Below are 20,550 nucleotides of genomic sequence, written 5' to 3'. Positions count from 1 at the left end.
TCGCTAAGCGCTGAGCGCCCCGTGCTTCCAATGGGGGTGATGTGACGGTACCTGATCAAAGTACCCAAGTGCCCTGGCCAAGGCTACGGTACCTTACCGCACCTCCTGCTACGAAACAGCCTACGGGGGGCCTCAGTGACGCGAGCGAGCTGGTTACATCATAATCGCTAGCTGCCAGGCGGCCGAAACCTGTATTTCCCTACCATCGCCCGCTGCTGCCCGGCGCTGTCAGGGCTGACGAGTGCCAGGCTTGCCCACTATTCCCTCACTCGGCCCAGGCTGGTAACCTTGGCGTGACATTCGTTGACGCAAGCAACCGCCCGTCACGCACCAGGCAGGTCACAGATCTTGGAACTTCGGCAGCACACACGCAGGTTTCACAAGCGCCCATCAGCTCACCTTGTTTTTTTTTTCCTACCCCCTCTCCCAAGCTCTATCTTGGTCTTTGCTTTGGCCGGTGGCCCGTCGATAGTGCACGCTGGGAGCACGGTTGACTGAGACAACGCCGGCCGGAACCGTGCAAGTGTTCAATTTAGCCGCCCCCTTCTACGCACAAACATACTTATTAGACATGTCCGTCCATCTTTGGTGACGGGGGGCGTGGTATCGCAGCTTCTGCTTCCCGTGATGAACCTCCGCATCCCGTCACACGCAATCCAGTCGTGAGGACCAAGAATCAGCACTGAGGGAACCTGTGACCATGAGTGGATCAAGTTTACGACAGAGCAGCAGGGCTTCAGCTCCTATGGTCAGCTACGGCTTTGCCGTTTTGGTACCGCCAGAGACTCTGGCCTCTGGCCCGAACTCTAATTCGCGGTCTAGACGTTCAAGTAACGGCTGTTTGCCAGCCACTGGCCAGCATATGCCTTGCTTGTTGGTTCCGGTTTTAGCCAGCGACAACTGACATGAAATCGGACCTCAAACAGAACCGGTTGTTGGCCGATCTTCAGCAAGCCGAGAGCCTTGCAAAGATTTGTATGCCGCTTCTGGAAAGACCCCGGCTCGCTGTCTGGTCCGAGATCCCAGTCGCCTGGCTTACAGCCCTGGCGCGGGCCACAAGGGTCCCGCGGCTGAGACGAATTGGCCTTCTGGCATGGCAAGCAACAGTCAACAAGCTTTGGGTGACTTGTTTCGGGGATATAGCAGCACTACAATCCAATCCTCCTCCTGGAACTATAGAAACGGCTCTGGTTCCATGGTTCGTCCAATACATATCCATCATTGAGCCAGCCTTGTCCAGGGGCGCTTTGAACACAGGCCTAAGACTGGCCTTCTACTCGGATCTTGAATGTCGCTGCAATGAAGACGGACAACCCCACCCAACCGATGGAATGAAGGCCCCAAAGCTGTGCTGCTGGCTTCTTGAGACACGGCATCGTACACGTGTTTGCCAGACAACCAGAGAGTGTCACCGCTTATGTCTTGCAGTGGGATTTCCAGGGTCCAGCGCCTAGATCCCGTCGTAAATTACAAGTTGCGACCTCGTTCCTGGATTGGTGAGGATGCGCGGGGAACTGGGGAGCTTGGACACTGCTTCGAACTGCCGTTCTTCACCTAGCATCCCGCTTGGTTCCCTTTGAGACGATGGACTCATGGATCGATGTTTGAAACTGCGGGAACTATTCCTTCCCAATGCAACTCAGCATTGAAGACAAGCTCGATCCGGTGGGCGGAGGTGTTTCGAACCAACAAGCAGTGCGCGAAGAGCTCGTGATTCCCCCCTACAAGAGCTTACGATTTGGTTGCCGTGTGAATAAGCATCACCCCGGCAGCTAACGTGATGCATGTCGATAACGCCCCGCTTGCTTGCCAATCAGAGCCAATGGTGAGACCAATGCAGAGAGGCGCGTCAACCCAGAAACTGGTCAGCTACACTCATTCCGAGACGCGCCGTCCCCGATAGCCATGTTTAACGGCTTATGCTGCGGCAGCTGGGTCGTGGGCTGGTTAGTTGATAGTAGTCTTTGCATTCCCACACACATTGGGGTCGGCGGTTGCGGAGCACGGCTGTGACCGCAGACCCACGGTCGCTCTCCAAGACTCCGTTGTCGTTTGTAGTCACCGAGCTCGTACTGTTTTTGGCGAGGAAATTGCAATCTGCTGCTGGCGGATAGCTGTCACCATTGACATCGCGTGGCTCTGTCTGATTGGGGGACGCAAGCGCGAGGTCCATCAGTCAATCTTTTTTTTCACTGGGTCTAGTGGTCCATGGACGAGCGAGCCTCATCGGAGAAAATCTCACACGAGCCAACTCTATCCATGGCATATCTGAGAGCGTTAAGGAACACGGTCCCAGCTCGGGATGGAGACGAACGTGTGGATGGACGCTGGCCTCACACCAACTCAAGACACTTGTGCGACCACCAAGGATAAAGCATGAAGGGCCACAACTCTTTCGGGAAGACCTCCAAGACTCTAATGGTTCTAATTCGGTAAGCTATAGCGTGGGACAGATGCTTCGATCATCCACCAAGACCCGATCGCTCGGTTCAAGCGCCGACGTCATTCCCACGTTAAAGTTCCGATTCACCATGCGATTAGATAGGATCTTCATACACTCGTGTTCGCGCACGCCCGCACATCCAAGGTGGAGGGACCAAAATTCCCTAGATCAGGGCATTCTGGATATGACGAGATTTCCCCCTCATTGAACGGTGTAAAGAAACCGGGCTGGTGCAACGCGCCTTGCGTTGATCAGAATCAAGATTGAGGTCAAGATCTCGATGTTTACGTTGTTTGCGCTGTTTGCGTTGTTTACATCGCATTGTTTACTTTATGCCACTAGCAACTGAGAGCTGCTGTCAAGTTTCGAAAGGTTGGCTGTCGTATGCCGAACTGACCGCTATTCCTTGCGATCCCAGCTGCTTCAATCAGATGACCTGCATAATTCCATACATCAGCACCGTCAGAGAAATGCGGACACGATCCAATGAGAGCTGGTAATGGCCGTGAACCGTCAGCGAGCTCTCTTGGTGCGGCGCAGCTGGGCAACTGGGGGGCAGTCGGCGCGTGTTCAGCTACGATGGGCGCGCCGATCTCCCACTTGGGTAATTCGAGATTGTCCTCTTGCGTGCTAGCCCCCACGACAGCGGCAACGGCGCCTTCAATAATGCCGTTTCGTGCATATCAGCGGCTTGGTCTTGATTGTCCTCATCTGCGTCCTCCGAGCGGCCTGAGCTGATAGGAAAAGCTAGATCGTGCATGGCGATGTTTGAGGTGCGCAAGGGCGGGTGGAGCCTGTGACCATGGGGAAAGCTCCTGCGTGCTGCAGGTCATTGAGGGGTAATCGAGCTCCGGCCACAGATGTAAACATTCTACGCGTGGAGGCTGTAAACACACTACAGTAGCTATCCCTGCACCCATCGCGAGATCACGGGATCTGCTAAGCCTTAATGGGGCCTGTCCTTAAGCTGCTGGCTCGGTGCCGGATGCGGATGGGACTTTCTCCCTCCACAACATTCAGACTCGATTATCGTCACGAACGCATGCATGCGGTGACCCAACCCGTGTGTGAATTGAGGCTCAAAAACTCTAGTAGCGTCTAAGTAATCTCCCGAGCTCATATTCTCCTAGGATCAAGACTTCGGGAGCGCCCTCCCATAGCCCACGAAGCGACTAACTCAAGGCTGACTCACTGAGTGGACTCGAGGACCCGTGCACTCCGAGCGCCTTGTTCAAAGGGTCTTTCCGCAGTCAATCCCAGTCGCCCTCCAGGCTCTTCGGTCGCAGCCGGCCAGGATGAGTTTGCTTGCCCGTCTGATGCTGCGCTCGAAATAGCAGTGTTTGGTGGACACTCATTCAAGCCTTCTCTTCTAGAAGATGCATCTTAGTCAACCACGTCACTTTGGGACGAGGACTATTTGGCTAGCTCTAGGTCATATCCCAGTCTTGGCAATGGGTGGAAACAGGTATGAAGGCCACTCCCTCCCCAGGGAAACCGGAAGTTGTCCCCTCGTCAGGCGAGGCCTCAAGGCTGAGAGACCTCCAGATACGGTGAACCCTGAGCTGACATGCAGGTGGAGTTTCGGCTAAGGTGGAGACATCGTCCGGCTTATTTGCTGGTCTGGGAAGTATATCCCCATCCCGTCGTCTAGCAGTCCCTGCTGGTCAAAGTCGAAGTCAGATAGCGTGCGTTATTCGAGCGGCACCGGGTCTTATGTAGGACCCTGCATAAGATGGATCTGTGTATGCCCTACGGAAACCCCTGGCAGGGTATCGTCTGTACCACGATTTGGGGCGCCAGCTTTTGTTGATAAACATCGAGCAAACTGCACACTTGCAAGATCCAAATCAGAAGCATCTCCTATGCGGCTTAGAGGCGTGGGATCTGGGTGTTGACTCCTCCGTGGGTCACAAGCTACACGCTACGAGGCGACTGAGAGGAACGTGGGTGGGCTACGTTTGTCAGTTTGGAGCATCCGTAAACCCGCTCTAATCTCAGCATATACTCAAACAAAGCGTTAAACTTCCATGTACGACCATACCTGCCGCAAAGCACGGGATCCCGTCCGCTCTCCCATAGTTAAATCGGTAAGGGCTAGATTAGTAGCTGGGTCGGTGACGATCAGCGAATCCCTGGTGTTGTACATTTTGTCATTTTTACCGCTTTGAGTGGTTTTGGTGCTGCCGGCTTCACCATGCATCAACTGCGTGGTCGGTGCCGTCCTCTAGATTTGGCCGACCCTGGACTCGCTTTATAGGAGCTAAGGGCCCGTAATAATATCCATATACGTGTCAATCACAATCTGGCATCAGTAGGTAAAGTGTTTGGACGGTTTAGATATTGGTTGGGTGGTATGTCATCCCATATGTTTGCAAACACTTTCTGAGACCAGCGTGTTCATAAGCCCCTGAGTAGCTACATAAAGCTGTGTCTAATATGAATCTTCAAGTATAAAATTTGCGCCGTACACCTTGGTCGGCCCTGTCTAAGAGGAGCTTAAAACCCAGTCATGATGGGGGGCTTGCATTGGCTTGTGTCTTGAAGTTCATTGAACATACGGCATGAAGGGACAATAGAAGTGGTAAATTGCCTTGATCATTATTAACGCCTTAGGAAATGCCATCCGTGTCCCCGCCCCCGAAACATTCTCCGCATGTGTAAGCGCCTAGGAAATGCCGTTTTCTTGGTATTAGTATTTCTCGATCTTACCTTGAGGTATGCCATGCTTGTCCCAAGTAATAACATCCGCACGTCTAGTGACCGCCTGGAACCCGCCGCGCCACTGCCCATCGACCACCTGCAACCAGTTTACATTCTCGTAGACGGAGTCCGGACTCCAGTGATCGAATCTTCGATCCGGCTTGGTGGTACTAATGACCGAGATTGGCTTGCGAGTGAAGAGCACAGCCTCGTCCCATCCGTAAAGGTCGCCATCCCACGCGAAGCTCGCCTTGAAGGTGTGGTATTCCGATTCGAAGAGACCGCCATGGTGGAACCAGCAGCCCAGGTTGGTCGGTTTCCACGAGTTGGCCACTGAGCCGTAGGGTAGATCAGGGTGGTCCTTCACGATGCTCATGGATTCAGGGGCAATAGTGATGTTGGTCAGATTGGTGACCGTGTAAGTGAGATCGTGGCGCTCGAGAACCGTGGGGATCAGGCGAAGTCCAGCGAGAAGTCGGCCTTCATCACGCCGAATGGGAATGGCGACCTGGTACCAGTCCTTGTGAATAGGCTCGGCCTCCTTTCGGAACTCAGCTACCAAGAGCAAGCCAACAGCGGCCCCTGGCACGATTGCGCTTGGAGGTTTGGCCTCGAGCTTGGAGTCATGTGGCCCACTGTTGGCAGAGATAGCAACATGTGTGCCGGGAGCAATGCCAGCAATAGCCTCTCTCACGGCATCTGCTGCATCGTTCCAGAGCTTCTCCCGGCGCTTGTGCTCGGTATCTTTGATGGGGAGAGGCGCGTGTTTGGTACGGCGGAAGACGGATTCAGCAAGGTTGTGCAGATGAGGGTAGTCAGCCTGGCGGCGGCCAGGCTTCTCTTCGGCCTGTCTGTACATCTGGCCTGGCTTGATCATGGTATATCCATCAGCAACACGAATTGTACTGGCGTGCTCTGATGCCGGAGCTTTCGGCGTGTTCTCGCCCTCGGTACCGTAAAGGTGCCTTGGCTCGAGGCTCTTTTCGAGACTGAAACTCATGGCTAAAGAGTGGGAATTCGATGATCGAGAGATATGCTTGGACAGCGTATGTGCTGAAGAGCCCTATTGAGAATGGAACCCAAACGCCGCGAGTTCCTATACATATGATATTCGTGAGCATCGAGGCCCTTGTACCACAGTATGCCTGAATACAGACCTTATGAGTGCCAGTACTCTGGTATCATCAGCCTACTGCACGAGGCGCTTGCGCACCTTGGGTCCCTAGTGTCGTGAGCACTGCTAGACAAAGAGATCGTTGACAGTGAGGGCTTCATGGTCAATATTTCCTAGGTCACGTCTTTGTAGCATCTCAGTCGACCCTGTGGGCGTGATTCACCGCTTGCTCTGAGGCATAGAGCAGGTCGAAAGTGAACAGTCAATAATGGATAGATCTAAACGCAGCAAGGCACCGGATCAAGTCTGGCGAATACTAAATCACGAGAAGACGCATGTGACGGCCGTGATGAATGGTAGCGAAATAGTTGGAGTCCTGCCCTTCACGCTGCCCCTGTTGGAGCGACATGGGTGAATCGTTGGTCTTTTTTATGCTCTTGTCATTTCCTCTATTTGTTAACATGGTTCACTGATCACTGACTTACTAATATCTGCATATGGTGCTTGCTATATATAGGCATAAACAATTACTTCTTTATCAAAGGGTGGGTAAAAACTGTTTGTCATGTATTCATTAGTGTTCGCAGGCTATCATCACACCCAATAAATGGCGGGAAAGCTTCCTTCCCTAACGTGGGTGATGTCACAAACAACCTGTTCACGGCTGTGTGGGCTATTGGTGTTACACTAGGACGGCTCACATCTCTCAAAAATTGGCAAGTCAAATGGGATGGTATTGCTTGCCGAGGCCTACAAGGGGTTGTAAACTATGGCATATCAAAGTCTAGTACAACCTTGCTACCTGCTACCATATTGATTTACTTATGTGAAGCACTGATCCCAGACACCATCGCTTTGTGCGAATGTGAGGCTCGAAATATACGCATCCAAGGTGCATCGCCCAAGAGCATCTGCGCCACAATTCTGGAGTGGAATCACACGGTCGTTGACCAAGACCCTGACAAGCTCCTCGTCGCTTCCACAAGTCATCTTTTCTACATACATTCTTGCAGCAAATGGGACTGTCCAACTGGCGCTGTACCCGTGAGTCTCCGCGGTTGTCTCGATCGTGTCATTCGAAAGAGGTGCTGTTGCGTTATACAGGCCCATGGCACTGAAGATAGCAGTCATATCGTTGTCGTGGGAGAAATCAGCGTACAGTGGCAGACCCAACGGGAACGTGTCAGCTGAACCATCAAGCGTTGAGTTGGTGCTGGTGTGGTCATCTACGCTGGAATTCGTCAGGCGGGCAATAAGTTCATTGGTATAGCCAACACCCTGGGTTGGGCCCAACGGGTTACCGTAGCTGTATCCATAGTACTTGTCCAAGGACTCGTAGTAATCGTAGCCGTGCCAATCGTCCTCGGTAAAGAGAGAACACCATTCAGAGATGTTCCCAGCAGCGTTAGCGACCGTGTTGAAAGGGCACAAGTCCATGATGGAAACTGTCTGGTCTGCAGTTATATTTGCACCAGGCAGGTTCTTGTTGAGGCGGGCTGTGATAGGCGGCAGCCACACAGATTTCCAGATGGCTTGCGCGTTGTGCTTGATCTCATCGTTGGGTCCTTCTTCGAAGTTTGTGCAAAGACTGTGGCTCATTGTGTTGTTGAAGCCTTCATCTTCTGATATTGTGAGGATGTTGTAAGGAAAGGGGTCTTGATCAGAGTTCCCAGCGGCAAGGCGTGCTTGGTGGAAGCCTTGGGTCCAATTTTGGGCCGACTCTACTACTCTATCTTCGCCAGAAGCCCGAAAGTAAGGGAGGGTACTGCGAGCAAACTTTTCATACCGGTGAAAGAATTTCACACCGGCATTGAAAAGCTCCTGTTGACCAAAGGTGGTGAGCTGATCAGCACCCAGGGTGTACTCGTAGTCCTTGATGAACTCGTATCCGGGACCGTACGAAGTAGTTGACTTTTTGATAGCCGCTACCGTACTGTTGTACGTTTTGGTTTTGGAAGCAGTTGGGTCCCGTGCCCCATGTCTCGACAGCATCTGGACAAAGGTCACCTCACACCCCGAGGGAATGGAAGCGTCAATTTCAGATTGGACAGTGAAGTAAGGCGAATACTGTCCCCAGAAGTGTGAGATTTCTGGTCGACATTGATAGCCCCGGTCAACCGAGTCGCAAGACGTTGAAGGTTGGGGCGCAGGCCTATACAGCGTTGGCATTTGCGTCAAATCAAGCTTCGTTCAGGAGAATGGTGACCTACCTGCATGCTTCCACGTGTAACGTGAAGAGCAACACCGCGAATGATCTCCAGCTGTAAGCCATTGTGCCGAAGCGCCAGAGGCTCTGCTATGTAGAGCGAAAAGAACAACTCGGAGAGAGGACGTTCGCTACATGTTCACCAAGTTACCCGGCTGTCGAGCGGTACTTATCTCTTCTGTCCACCCTCCAGACCCCCCTTTCGGCGGGTAGGAAATACGACCTACGCCCCTCGACGCCAGCCAGGGTCTCGCGCGCATGGTTACATCCAACATTATGCTGTCGCTTTGGGCACGTGGGCTGTTAAGGCAGTTCGACTAGCTGAATGGCGGGCTAGCTGCCGGCCAACGGAGGAAATCAGTGCTGCAGGTACCTGCCTACCGCCCGCCCAGTGGGTCTCGGCGCAGCGCATATACGCCAGACTCTGGTACGGGCCCTTGAACAGGCCAAGTGCCCCACCTACTCCAGACAAGCTCAAAGCCCATCGGCCGCTCTAGCTGTATTTGGCCGCCCGCCCGGGCGGTCTGTAGTGGCAGTACTCCCGACTGTCGAAAAAAAGTTGAAGGCGGACGACGATATCGCATAGCCCATGCACATAGCATCTGCCACCAAAATCTAGAATTTCAACATGGGCGGAAAACGGAAGCGCGGCGCCAAAGCCAATGCCAGTGAGAGCCAGCCATCTCGGAAAAAGTCGAAGAATGGCGAAGCAAAGCCCGCTGCTGCGCCGTTGAACCAGGATCTCGACAAGTCGCCCTTCCCCGAGAAGCCTGCAGTTGACGACCGCAAACGCGAGGCTGAACTTTATGAGCTTCTCGGGAGCTACGACAGTGCCCAACACATTGCAGCTGCTGATGCGCTCATCACCGGGCTCCTGGCTAGCGAAGAGGTCGTTCTCGAAAGACATTTAGAGAAACGTCTTTTCCGGGGTCTCGCAAGTCATCGCAATGCTTCCAGGGTCGGGTTCAGTTTAGCTTTGACCGAGATTGTGAGCCAGTTGTATGGCTCAAAAGATCTCGCTGCCTCCAAGTTCCCAGGCCTGACTTTCGAGAAGGTCCTGGGCATCCTGGTCGAGAAGACGCAACCTAGCGGTAGTCTCCCCGGTCAAGAGGAGCGTGATTTCTATTTCGGTCAGCTGTTCGGTCTTCAATGCTTTGTGGAGTCCGGAACTCTGTTTGGCGGCGACAGTACAAGATGGGTAGCCGTCCTAGATCTGCTCTTGAAGTTGATCAGCAAGAAGGTTTGGATGCGATCGCACTGTGCCTGGGTCATCGTGCAATCCTTGCCACAACTTGGGCAGGAGAAAACCAGTGAAACCCTGCAGAGGCTGGTCAATGAGGGTCTTGGAAAGACTGCTGAGGGTGTTGGTATCTGGCTCAAGGCAGCCAAGTGCTATCCGAAATTGAAGTTGCCGACTAAGCCGTGGACGAACCCCCTATCCCCAAAGAGCATTCCTGAACTGGCAAACGTCTTGAAGGAGAATGTCAAACAGGACAGCGGTAGCCAGGAGGCTGCAGCTTCGGCTGCCGTAGCAAGCAATTGGAACTCGCAGCTTCATTTCGTCTGGGATCTCATTCTAGAGTATTATGTTACGGAAGCGAAAGCGACGAAAGCCCAGGATACCGAACAGTTCAAGCTTTTCTGGAACACAGTTGTAGATGGTAAGTCGATAGCCGCTCACTTGAACAGAGCTAACAAACCCGAAGATGGCCTCTTTTCCAAAAGTGCTACTGAACCGCAAAAGTTCCGAGGCTGCCTGATATTCCAAAAGTTCATCCAGGGCTTCGCCGCCGCAAAGGACAGATCTCTGGTCACACACGTGTTTTCGAGGAATCTCATGAAGTCATTGGTCAACCAAGCAGCGAAGGAGGATCGATACCTTCATCGTGCGGCGGTCAAGTCCTTGAAAACGGTGGTTGATGTCGTCGAAACGGAGCCAACTCTTTTGCTGGCAGTGCTCAAAGCACTCCTCGGCAAGAATGGAGGATACGATTTTGACCAGCGAACTCACTCCAAGACCGTTGAGAGACTCTTGCAATTCGCAAATGAGAAGGACGCTGAAGCTATCTTCTCTATGCTCCGTGACCCAGTCGTCTCCATCAAGAGCAGCGATGACGCCGAAGTCGAGAAGCTCCGACGTGTCTTTGCGGACTACCTATTCAAGATCTGTACTCCGGAAAAAGCCCAAATCGATGAGTCTTCAGGGGACCGAAAAACCTCCAAGGGTAGTATTATAGAGACGGCGATCAAGGAGCTGGCAACCTGCGCTTACTCGCATGCTGGAAACTACAGCCCCGAGGTCTCCCAGAAGACACGAGAGTACTGCCGAAGCCGCCTGGAGTCCGCTTTCGCAAAGCTGACAAAGAAGCGCGAAGACTATCGATACCTCTGCAATGCAGTTGTGTCTATCGAGGCATCGGCAGTTCAAATGAGTGAAGAAATTGAAGCCGAATGCAAGTCTGCCTCGAAAGCTCTGCGCAAGCTGATGAAAGGTTCTGGCAACGCAGATGAGGGAGACAGTTCGCGTCTCGGTTTCGCACTTCTATATGCCATTGCGATTCTTCAGCTGTACAATGGAGATTCAGACGCCTTGAGTACGCTCTCTGATTTGAAGCAGTGCTCCGAGAAGCTAAAGGAAGGCGACGATGCCGCCTCGGCTCTGCTCATCGAGATTCTGCTTTCTCTTGTGTCGCAACCCTCACCTATGATGCGTCAAATCACACAGCAAGTGTTTGAAGCATTCACTGCACAATTTTCCGCGGATGCGCTCGAGCGACTCACGGCCCCTCTTACCGCAGAGGAGAGTCTTAAGGGACAGCAATCTCTCTTCGATGGTGAGGAGGCTGACCTGATGGATGTCGATGGGCTAGATGGAGGTGAGAGCGATGAGGATGAGGACGAAGACGAGGATGAGATATCAGAGCTCGGCTCAGACGTCGAGTTTGTCAATTTGAACGGCGATGACCAAGCCGAAGGAGAGCCTGATAGCGAAGATGACGAAGACGGCGCTGAGGCGCAGGCCTACGCGGATTTGGATGCAGAACTTGGAAATATTCTGGGCAGTCATCGACTCGACAAAGACAAGGATGCCGAATCCTCAGACGACTCCGACATGTCAGACTCAGAAATGATGGCGCTGGACGAGAAGCTGGTTGAGGTTTTCAAACAACGCACTCAAAAGCCCAACAAAAAGAAGGAGAAGAAGGATGCCAAAGAGACGATGGTGATTTTCAAGCACCGGATCTTGGACCTGCTTGATGTCTACGTCAAGAAGGAATCTCACAACCCCTTGGCATTCCACTTACTCCTACCACTACTACAACTGATTCGGACGACGTCGACGAAGGACCTTTCTAACAAGGCTATGAAGGTCATCACGGACTTTTCTGAAGCCTACAAGAAGGGGAGGAGCAAGTCAACCGGAACCAGCACCGAGTTGCAGGGCAAGACAGGATCTTCCAAATCACACACCAAGCTCCTACGTAACATTCTCATGGAAGCACCAAGAGATCAGTCTCATGCGCACGCTCGCGCCATTACGGCATGTAGTCTAGTAGTGGCCTCTAGCTTGGCATCGCCGAAGGATGCATGGGATGTGTACGCATCGGTCGTGGGAGAGTGGTTGGTGAATGGAGTCAAGGTACAGGCCGCGATCTTCTCAGACTGGGCCAACTGGGCACAGGCACGTTGTCAGTAGTTGTCTAAAAGGTAGCGAAGACATCAGAACATGCTCAGTAATTTAAAGCGAAGAAGTTGATCGGAATAATGACGGGTTCATGACTGCTGTGATACGTAGCCTTATTATCACAATACTATAATGAAGCTATCAGGTAGCATCGCTGAGAAGAATGCTGAAGTTGTCAGTATAGACCTAGCGGTGGCGCTGACTGGCGGTCGTACTGGGCTATGCGAGAAAGCTAGATTCTTTGCATACAGTAAACTACTCTTATCAATGGATAATGAGACAAACGGGACCTGTAATCTCAATTCAAGACAAACTGTCTGGAAACAAGAAGGTATTCCATTCGATACCTGCTGAGATATTGCACAAGAGCATAGGGTTATTGCCAGAGGCAAGGACAGCTCTATGACTTCAAAAAGGGAGTCTGATTGCATTTATATAAGGCAAAATATATACATTGAATGTTCCATAAGTGTCTTCCGGGGCACTCGCGCGAAGTCTCAAAGTGCAGCTAGATCACCAACCCTCCGAGATCCGAGATGCACTTAAACACACTGGCTATAGTAGTCGTTCATGACCACGCAAGATCCACTCTCACACTCTGTGGCTCCGGTGAATCCAGTACCTCCACACTGGCCATAGAGCTTGACCTTGCCAGATGAAGCCACGCCGGAGGTAGCAGCCGCCTGGGACGAAGTCGCGGCAACAGAAGATGCGCTGGTGCGGGTGATGAAGGTGGTAGGGACAGCGGTAGCAGGGGCGCTAGTCTCCTCGGCCTCGCAGGAGTCATCGTCCTCATCGTCGCCATCGGCGTCGCAAGAGTCGTCCTCGCTGTCATCAGCAGTCTGCGTGGGCGCTGCGCTCGCGGCAGTGGAGGAGGCGATGGCCTTGCTGGTCGAAGAGGCCACGGCGGCGGGCGCCGAGGAGACAGTCACGGGAGCAGAGGAAGCGGCGCTGCTCGCGGGGACGGCGGCCGATGAGGCTGAAGTCGAGGCAGCGGCGGTGGTACTCGGGCTTGAGCCGGAGCCGGAGCCGCCGCAAGTGGCGACGCTGCCACCTGGTGCGGTGTAGGTGGTGGGGTCGAAGCCGTTGTAGACGTTGGGGATGTAGATGTTATCGTCCTCAGCCTTGTAGGTACCGGGGATCGAGATGGAGGGTGTGCAAGAGCCGGAGCCCGTTCCAGTGACCTTCAGCTGGGCGCATCCCATGTAGAACTGGGCACCCCCAACAGTCTGAGCGCCGTGCAGGGCCAGCATCTCGGATCGGAGCTAGGTCTGGTTAGATTTGCATGGTCATAAGGAACAGGGCTACAACATACGAGGTATTCACCACTCTGCAGACCGGTAGGGAGGGTGAAGGTGTAGTTTCCGCCGTTCGCTCCCATGACCTCGTTGGCCCACTTCCCATCAACGTAGTCTCGCTCATCAATCTTGAACCAGCCAGCACCAATGCCGGTGGCTTGGGATGCATCGTCGACCGGTCCGAACAAGAAGTGAGTGATGGGTCCGGGGTGACCTGAGATGTCCCAGTTGACTGTGATCTTGTCGCCTTCGCTGGCAGCAACGGTTTCGACTCCGGAGGGGACGGTGCTGCCGTCTACGTTGCAGGCCATGTCGTTGCTGGTGACATCGGTCTGAAGAACATGTCAGAAGGCTTTCCTGTATGCTGTTTTGCTGTACATGACTTACAACAGGGCTGTTGGACGGCGGCATGCGAACGCCCACTTGGTATCCGGCAGATACATCGTTAACCCAGAACTGGTGGAAGTTCTGGTGGGCTGAGACCGCAGCCACCAAGGAGAGACCGAGAAGCTTTTGGAACATTTTGAAAAGGTGAATGAAGGTAATGCGACGACCGGATCGCGTTTGAAAGAATGAATAGAACCCCGGGTTCAAAATGGGAAAGAGATGGAGCTGAAGAGAGACGGCAAGAAGACTGACGAGCAAGAGACAACGGAGAACAGTGAGAGCGCAGGAATTTTGTTCATATATACGAGGCCATCGCCGCCCAACGTCGAGGTCCACCACGCACCACGGCATCAGGGGGCCACAACTTGGCCCATTTTCCACGAATGAGAGCCATGACGACGTTGGAGATTGCGCGCGTCAATGATAGATTGAGCCTCCTCTCGCTTTTCGGGGGTCGAACCGAAGTCTGGGGACGCAAAGGGACCCACTGCTTCCAGATCGGGAATGATGGCGGGCACCGATTGGCTCTGACCGGGTGAGCGGTGCGCTTGGTGTCTCCTGAAACGGGCCCAGGAGCTAAGGTGCAGGGTATAGACACTATAACTGACGGCCTTGGCGGAGGCATTCCTCCACTGTGGCCCAAATTTTCATCAGCTGAATCTTGGTAACGTCAATGAGGCTCCGGGAAGCTCATTTCAATCTTCCAGCAGCGAAAGTGCCCTGTTGCATCGGTATTATGATCTCATGGAAACCTGCAGTGCTTGTTCGGTATAATGGGACCAAGCGTAGGCACGTTCGGAATACCACACCGCCCTCATGGGCATTAAGCACAGCTGGGCGACCCTCGCGTGGCTTACTGGGACAGAGCCGCAGAACTTAAAGTGAAACGTTGTTTCGCTTCCCTTGCTTATCTTGGTGCTCATTGGCCGTTTCCACAAACGGATAACAGTGGGTCGAAACTAAACGCCTCGGCACCCTAACCGATTCCTGCGCCATGGACCGGATGGTGCTGTTCCAACATCAGACGAGCCTCGAGATGCCCTGTTCATAGAGCTGAATCCATGGCGGCAACCGATCCTTCGGAGACATCCTTAATACTTCAGATAAGAGCTTGAGTAACTCCCTAGTTCGGATATCCAATAATGGTGACATTCCTACCTAGATTACAGCAATTCTTAGAAGTCTATGCATGGATACACAAAACCAGCATGGTTCACTCAGAGACCTCTGCGACATTAAGTAGTGCAACGAAGATCCAAAGGGAGCCCCGCGTCGACTTGCGTGGAATACTTGCTGCATGATACCACGCACATTACCAGCTTAGTCACGAAGCGATTTAAGTTGCAAGCTCTGCGCTTCGGACTGTCGTCATATGGAGGCTATCTTATTGGAAACGCCTGCATAATTGTCCCTGCCCAGTAGGAAGCAAAGATCCTGCGAGTAAGCTGACGTTATGTAGTATGGTATCTAAGCAAGCCCCACGTTCTCTAGCACTGGCCCACGCAGTATCTGTCCAATTGCTTCTTAACGGTTCGACATTGTTCCACGGTTCGATATCCGTAATTATCACACTATTCATTACGATACCACGATTTGATATAATTCCACGACTCGATGTTATTCCACTATTCGACTTTGCTCCACCATCCGACATATCCACTAGGTATTCGACATTATTCCGTTAAATGCTCGATATTATTCCATTAGGTATCCGACGTTATTCCACTATTCATTTGAGACTTTAATAACAGTCATATTAAGGGATGTCGGCAACTTGCAACCTTTAGTCGCCCGTTGGTTGACCGTTGATTGGTAGAGAGGTACCTGAGTTGACTAACAGTTGACTTGGAAATGGAGTGTAAAATATAACACTACTCTCCTAGTTATGGATTCCGGCTGAGTCTTGAATCTGATCGCGTTGGAACGTAACACATTAGTGGTGGTCTCTACATCGGCTCTTTGTTAGGCAGGCAGGCTTGCCACAAGCTTGCCGAATGTATGTCGCCAATCTGACGTGTAACCCATATGGTGACCATGGAGGCTCTAGGATTCGTTTAGAACGCGGCGGGCCTAAAGAGCTGTCAATTGCATGCATTGTATCTTCCTAGATGGAAATCTGAAGCAGCGACTGAATGAAGGAGCAGCCTGAATATGTGAGACTGCTTATCGTCTTTGAAATTGTTTGCAATGCGCTGGCGCTCATCCATGCTCCCTCCGCGATGAAACCAAGCTCGGTCTCTTTGAGGGAAGCGAAGCTCACGATTTTTCTCTGTGATGGCCTAAAGCGTTTGCAACCTCAAGGCAATCCTACATTCTTTTCTGCAGCCGCCTGCAGATTCTTCCAGCTTTAATCAACAGTCGCACTGAAAGTCTTATTGCCGCTTGCGACTTCAATTGTTCCTTTCTCCCCACAGCAACAACATGCACATTCGTGGCTCACTTTGTGGCCCAAGATCGCCGAGTCACATTCGCGAACTCTGCCCTTGTTCTCGCTGATTCGTTTATGAGACTAATCTTGGTGTCATGCAGATGCCCCTAGAGTATCACCCGCCAATGTCAAGACATGTTTTGGAGGATAGCCCTGATCGTCGTCTTGGCTACGAGCGAACCTGGTATGGGGCACTTGCGGACAACCGCAAGTTCCATGAATGGGTCACGTACCATCGGACGGACCGTGTTAGCCACAGCGACAACTGGTTCAAGTCGTTCTGGAACGACTTCATGGTGCTAGTCAGAAGCCGAACTTTGACGTCGTGGAAGGACGATCACTGGAATGCATCTATTCCCAACCAACCTGTTCTGGAACGCTCTCATGTTATGCGGGATTTGAGAGTGCCGTGCGACGAGTTCGATGGAAGCACAGCCGACTTTGACTGCGAGCCACCCGAGTTTATGAAAGAACTTCGGGATCTGCATGATAGTGCGAGGGATTGCGTTACCTTTGCGGAACGGCTGCAACAGGCTCGACAGCGGCAAGGGCCCGAGGGAGACTGGGTACAGTGGCGTGTGGACCAGGAGAATTCAGCCACGGCTTGGGAAAGCCACGAATCTACGGAGTCCGAGGGAAATCACCTTCAGGCGCCTGGAGAACCCGAGAGAAATGGCGCATGAACAGCAAGTGGAACGCCATGAGAGAAGCCGTGTCAACTTGGAGGTCATCGATATGCCTTGAAACCAGACATTAGTTGGAATGTTGGGGCCGTAATGGAACGGAGCGCTCAAGATGGCCATGCTTGATACTGAAGAAAAGGAAGACGTTTGATCAACAGTTGCTGCAACATCATGAACTACAAGAGAGGCGTCGTCAGAGGTCAAAGGAGCTACGCATGAGTCATCAAACGTGCAGCGTTCATAGCAAACGGCAATCGGCTGCGAACCTTCTGAGAATCATATTTTATGTTGGGCTTGCTCTCACGTTCAACTAGAAGTGCTGTGATGGTATCATGACTGTCACATAGAATTAGTCTATGGTCATCGAATGCATCGCCATAGTGTACAAGTACAACGCCCGGACCTTTACCCTAGGATCATCATCATCGCAGTCTATTCCTCCATCTTGTCGTCGTCCTTCTTGTCATCCTCATCGTCATCGCCCTCCAGGGCCTTCTTTGCTAACCGCTCCGCCTCGTCCTTGAGCTCCTTGGGGACCTCCTCATGCCGGCCCTTGGTGGGACCGGTGGCATTGCTGATCCATGTCATCTCGAGCTCAAACTCCTTGTCCTTGTTGTCTTGTTGCGCGACGTAGATGATTCTTGCCGCCTCCTTGACCGCCTCCTTGAGATCCAGCGTGCCGGCTGCCAAGTCCAGCTTCTCCAGCTCGGCCTTCGCTGCTTGTCTGCCCTTGCCAGTCGCGGCACCGTAGTAGCCCCAGTACATACCGCTGGGCTCGATCATGTAGAGGCCCGGTCCGCCGTGCTTGCCTTCTACCTTGCCGCCGGCGCCGACCGAGGGCCCGGTTCCCACCTCGCCATCCACAGGAGCCTCGAGCTCGGAGTCGAAGCCACCCACGATGGCCGTGATGCCAAAGGGACGCACCGACTGGTACAGAGTGTATGCCTGTAGGTAGCCACCCATGCGCGAGGCCAGGTCGGACGTCGAGATCGGGGTCTTGAAGGTATCGCGCCACGAACGGGCCTCGTCTCGTGCTCGGTCTACGAAGTGTCTGCCATCGGGGATCATTCCGGAGTAGACCTGCGGCCTCACGTCAGTTCACCAATGTTTGCCACAGAGTGCGCGATTATGGGCAGAGGTGAAACGTACGACTCCCAAGTGCTTGTCAACGGTAGCGATTCTCTTGTTGGCGCCGGGCTTCAGCAGCTTGGATGTGATGACCTTCTCGACCGCCAGGACCACGCCATCCTTGGCTCGGATGCCGACCGAAGTGCCGCCGTTCTCTACAGCCTTGACGGCGTACTCGACCTGGAAGTTCCTGCCATCGGGGGAGAAGATGGAGTTGGCAAGATCGTAGCCCGTTCCTATCGACGTCTGCCGCGACAATGTGTGAGCATGCGGAGCTGGGCGTCATCATGAATGCGTGGAAGTGCGACTTGAACATACCATTGTGTCTTTGTGGAGGGATAGGAAGTGAGCTGTGGTGGTCGGGTATTTCGAGATGAGATGGATGTGGTGGTCGTGACGTTCTGGGGACTGGAGCTGAGCAGGCCGGGGCTCGTTTGACGTCTGGGTCTGGGTCTGGGTCTGTCGGGGAGCTTCAGGCAACATGAGCTGCGTGTTGCTAAGCTCCAAGGCGGTTAGTGGCCAAAGGTGAGCCAGGCTTGCCAGGCACGCTTCACGAGGCTGGAGGTGGCTTGCCAGCTGACTTAGCTCAAGCAGGTCCAGTTACGTTATGCACCGCCACAATTGAGGCTTCGGGGTGTTGGGCTCTTTCAATCATGGGTGGAAGGTCCCGTCTCCAGAGAGTGGGGCGGGGCACTACTCAACGCAACTGGACGGACAGGTTTGGTTTTGCGCAACAGTACACAGCAGCTGAATGGAAAGTGTCGATTGGACCATCCATACTGACTAGACGGAACTTTCCCAAAGTCTAGGACCCCCCACCTGGGTAACACCAGGTTCGATTGCAGGAGTGGACAGTCATATCAACGCTTGCCAAGTCTCTGCCGCCAGTTCCTGATTTCACCATCTCACAGTCCGTTGATTACACCACCATCTGCCCAGTGCAACGCCGTCTGGTTTGGGCTTGACATGCAATCGTCAACCAGAGAGGGTCTCCTTACATCGTGGAACTGAGAGCAGCTACAACGTCAACCCGGAGCTTGAGTCTCCTGCGGAATTGAAAAGTAGGACGATCCAAAACCGGTTGATGGATGAGTCGCCAGCACGGATGGGATCTGACCAGAGCAAGTGGTCGGAGAACCGATCGCTGATCTCTGACGGCCACGCAGTGCGGATACCGGCCACGCCCGATGATCGCAAGACAGTGCCAAAGACTGTGAAGGATATGGTATCTTCGTCTGACCAAAGGTACTCACTGCCATCACCAACAATGTGGTCATACGGATCGGCTAAGAAGAAAACCCCCCTAGTCTTCTTGAGTCCGGCAACTTCGCCGACGTGACGGTCAAATGTGGAGCCCGGACCTGGAACCTTCACCGCGCCATTCTATGCCCGCGTTGCCCGTACTTTGCGAAAGCTCTGAGTGGGAACTTCAAGGTATATACACCCAGCGTGGTTCCGCCCACATGTGCTGTTTGTGTCCTGTTTGCCGCTGACAGTCTATCACCAGGAAGCTCAGACTCGCGAGGTGATGATTCGCGAAGCGGACATGGACCCGCGCCTATTAGACTGGGTGATAAAATACCTCTACACCGGGGATTGTAGGTACCTTCAGACCTGACCAATCGCACCTGGCTGATCCATGATCATGAAGTGAGTGGGCCAGCAGAGTTTGCCATGAACGATGGTCCGGGCGGGCTGCTCAGCGTATGTTGGTCCATGTTCGCCGCTGCAGACTACTTCAACATCAACAGCCTTACTCAGATGGCTCTGAAAACACTGTCCGCTCGTCTTTTAGAAACGGCAGCGTCCATACAGCGACAATGCTGGAAGGACAGGCACGAGCTTCGGAGCCCGGAATGTTACATACCGACAGAGTACTTGGATAGCTTCTTCGACATGGTCTCATCTGCTTACGAACATGAGTACGTCAGGGTTGGCAGGATCAGAAAAATGCTCCTTCGCTTCATTCGCCAGACGCATTTTATCCTGGTGAAAGATGTCCGGTTCCGCGAACATCTGCAAGAGGTGCCACAATTTGGCAGTGATCTCTTCACTGAGTTCTGCCTTGATCCTCCTCCGGACCAGCGCAAAGTCTTGACTCGGTTCCCGTCTATCTGCAACACTTGCAAGAAGAATCCACTTAACGATGATGGGTTCGACAGCATTTGGCTTGAGACGGCACGGATTATTGTCAGCACTGACGATCCAGGCTATTCCCAAAAGGTGGTCGACGAGGATGGGTTTCAACTGACAATCTCTGCCCAGGGACTGTGCATGCGCTGTGCTAGGAAACCTGCGTGTAAGCCAAAGGATCCCATCGTGATTGAGTAATATTTGCTCCATCATTACTCTGGCAAGCTCACGGCCCCAGATGCGGCATTCAGAGAGGAGCTATTTGCAAGCAGGAGAGGAGTCCGCTTGACATGTTTGGTCACACATGGCAAAGTAACAGTAACGGCTTACGAGTGAGCATGTAAT

The 20,550-nt window shown here is 53.0% G+C and overlaps 7 protein-coding genes across 7 annotated transcripts; 3 read left to right on the top strand and 4 right to left on the bottom strand.

Moving 5' to 3' along the window:
* Nucleotides 1–5,132: 5,132 nt before the first annotated feature.
* Nucleotides 5,133–6,143, bottom strand: JN550_008287 (uncharacterized protein; the record flags this gene model as incomplete). The annotated part of the gene is made up of 1 exon (XM_049320231.1): nucleotides 5,133–6,143. The coding sequence occupies one exon, from the start codon at nucleotides 6,141–6,143 to the stop codon at nucleotides 5,133–5,135; it is 1,011 nt and encodes a 336-aa protein (XP_049169800.1).
* A 936-nt stretch (nucleotides 6,144–7,079) lies between these two features.
* Nucleotides 7,080–8,529, bottom strand: JN550_008286 (uncharacterized protein; the record flags this gene model as incomplete). Its single annotated transcript, XM_049320230.1, has 2 exons — nucleotides 7,080–8,409; nucleotides 8,468–8,529. 2 exons carry the CDS (start codon nucleotides 8,527–8,529, stop codon nucleotides 7,080–7,082), a joined length of 1,392 nt encoding a protein of 463 aa, XP_049169799.1.
* A 562-nt stretch (nucleotides 8,530–9,091) lies between these two features.
* JN550_008285 (uncharacterized protein) lies at nucleotides 9,092–12,160 on the top strand (the record flags this gene model as incomplete). Its single annotated transcript, XM_049320229.1, has 1 exon — nucleotides 9,092–12,160. The coding sequence occupies one exon, from the start codon at nucleotides 9,092–9,094 to the stop codon at nucleotides 12,158–12,160; it is 3,069 nt and encodes a 1,022-aa protein (XP_049169798.1).
* Nucleotides 12,161–12,690: 530 nt separating this feature from the next.
* On the bottom strand, nucleotides 12,691–13,968 carry JN550_008284 (uncharacterized protein; the record flags this gene model as incomplete). The annotated part of the gene is made up of 3 exons (XM_049320228.1): nucleotides 12,691–13,413; nucleotides 13,464–13,778; nucleotides 13,834–13,968. 3 exons carry the CDS (start codon nucleotides 13,966–13,968, stop codon nucleotides 12,691–12,693), a joined length of 1,173 nt encoding a protein of 390 aa, XP_049169797.1.
* A 2,388-nt stretch (nucleotides 13,969–16,356) lies between these two features.
* On the top strand, nucleotides 16,357–16,944 carry JN550_008283 (uncharacterized protein; the record flags this gene model as incomplete). The annotated part of the gene is made up of 1 exon (XM_049320227.1): nucleotides 16,357–16,944. The coding sequence occupies one exon, from the start codon at nucleotides 16,357–16,359 to the stop codon at nucleotides 16,942–16,944; it is 588 nt and encodes a 195-aa protein (XP_049169796.1).
* A 209-nt stretch (nucleotides 16,945–17,153) lies between these two features.
* Nucleotides 17,154–18,555, bottom strand: JN550_008282 (uncharacterized protein; the record flags this gene model as incomplete). The annotated part of the gene is made up of 4 exons (XM_049320226.1): nucleotides 17,154–17,280; nucleotides 17,450–18,024; nucleotides 18,094–18,318; nucleotides 18,391–18,555. The coding sequence occupies 4 exons, from the start codon at nucleotides 18,553–18,555 to the stop codon at nucleotides 17,154–17,156; spliced, it is 1,092 nt and encodes a 363-aa protein (XP_049169795.1).
* A 622-nt stretch (nucleotides 18,556–19,177) lies between these two features.
* JN550_008281 (uncharacterized protein) lies at nucleotides 19,178–20,403 on the top strand (the record flags this gene model as incomplete). The annotated part of the gene is made up of 4 exons (XM_049320225.1): nucleotides 19,178–19,317; nucleotides 19,380–19,506; nucleotides 19,580–19,670; nucleotides 19,724–20,403. The coding sequence occupies 4 exons, from the start codon at nucleotides 19,178–19,180 to the stop codon at nucleotides 20,401–20,403; spliced, it is 1,038 nt and encodes a 345-aa protein (XP_049169794.1).
* Nucleotides 20,404–20,550: the final 147 nt, after the last annotated feature.

Source organism: Neoarthrinium moseri, assembly GCF_022829205.1.
Source record: "Neoarthrinium moseri strain CBS 164.80 chromosome Unknown scaffold34_Wmoseri_CBS_16480, whole genome shotgun sequence".
In the NCBI taxonomy this organism is placed as follows: domain Eukaryota; kingdom Fungi; phylum Ascomycota; class Sordariomycetes; order Amphisphaeriales; family Apiosporaceae; genus Neoarthrinium; species Neoarthrinium moseri.
Note: the sequence above shows the minus strand (reverse complement) of the source record. Positions and strands in the feature narration are given on the sequence as shown.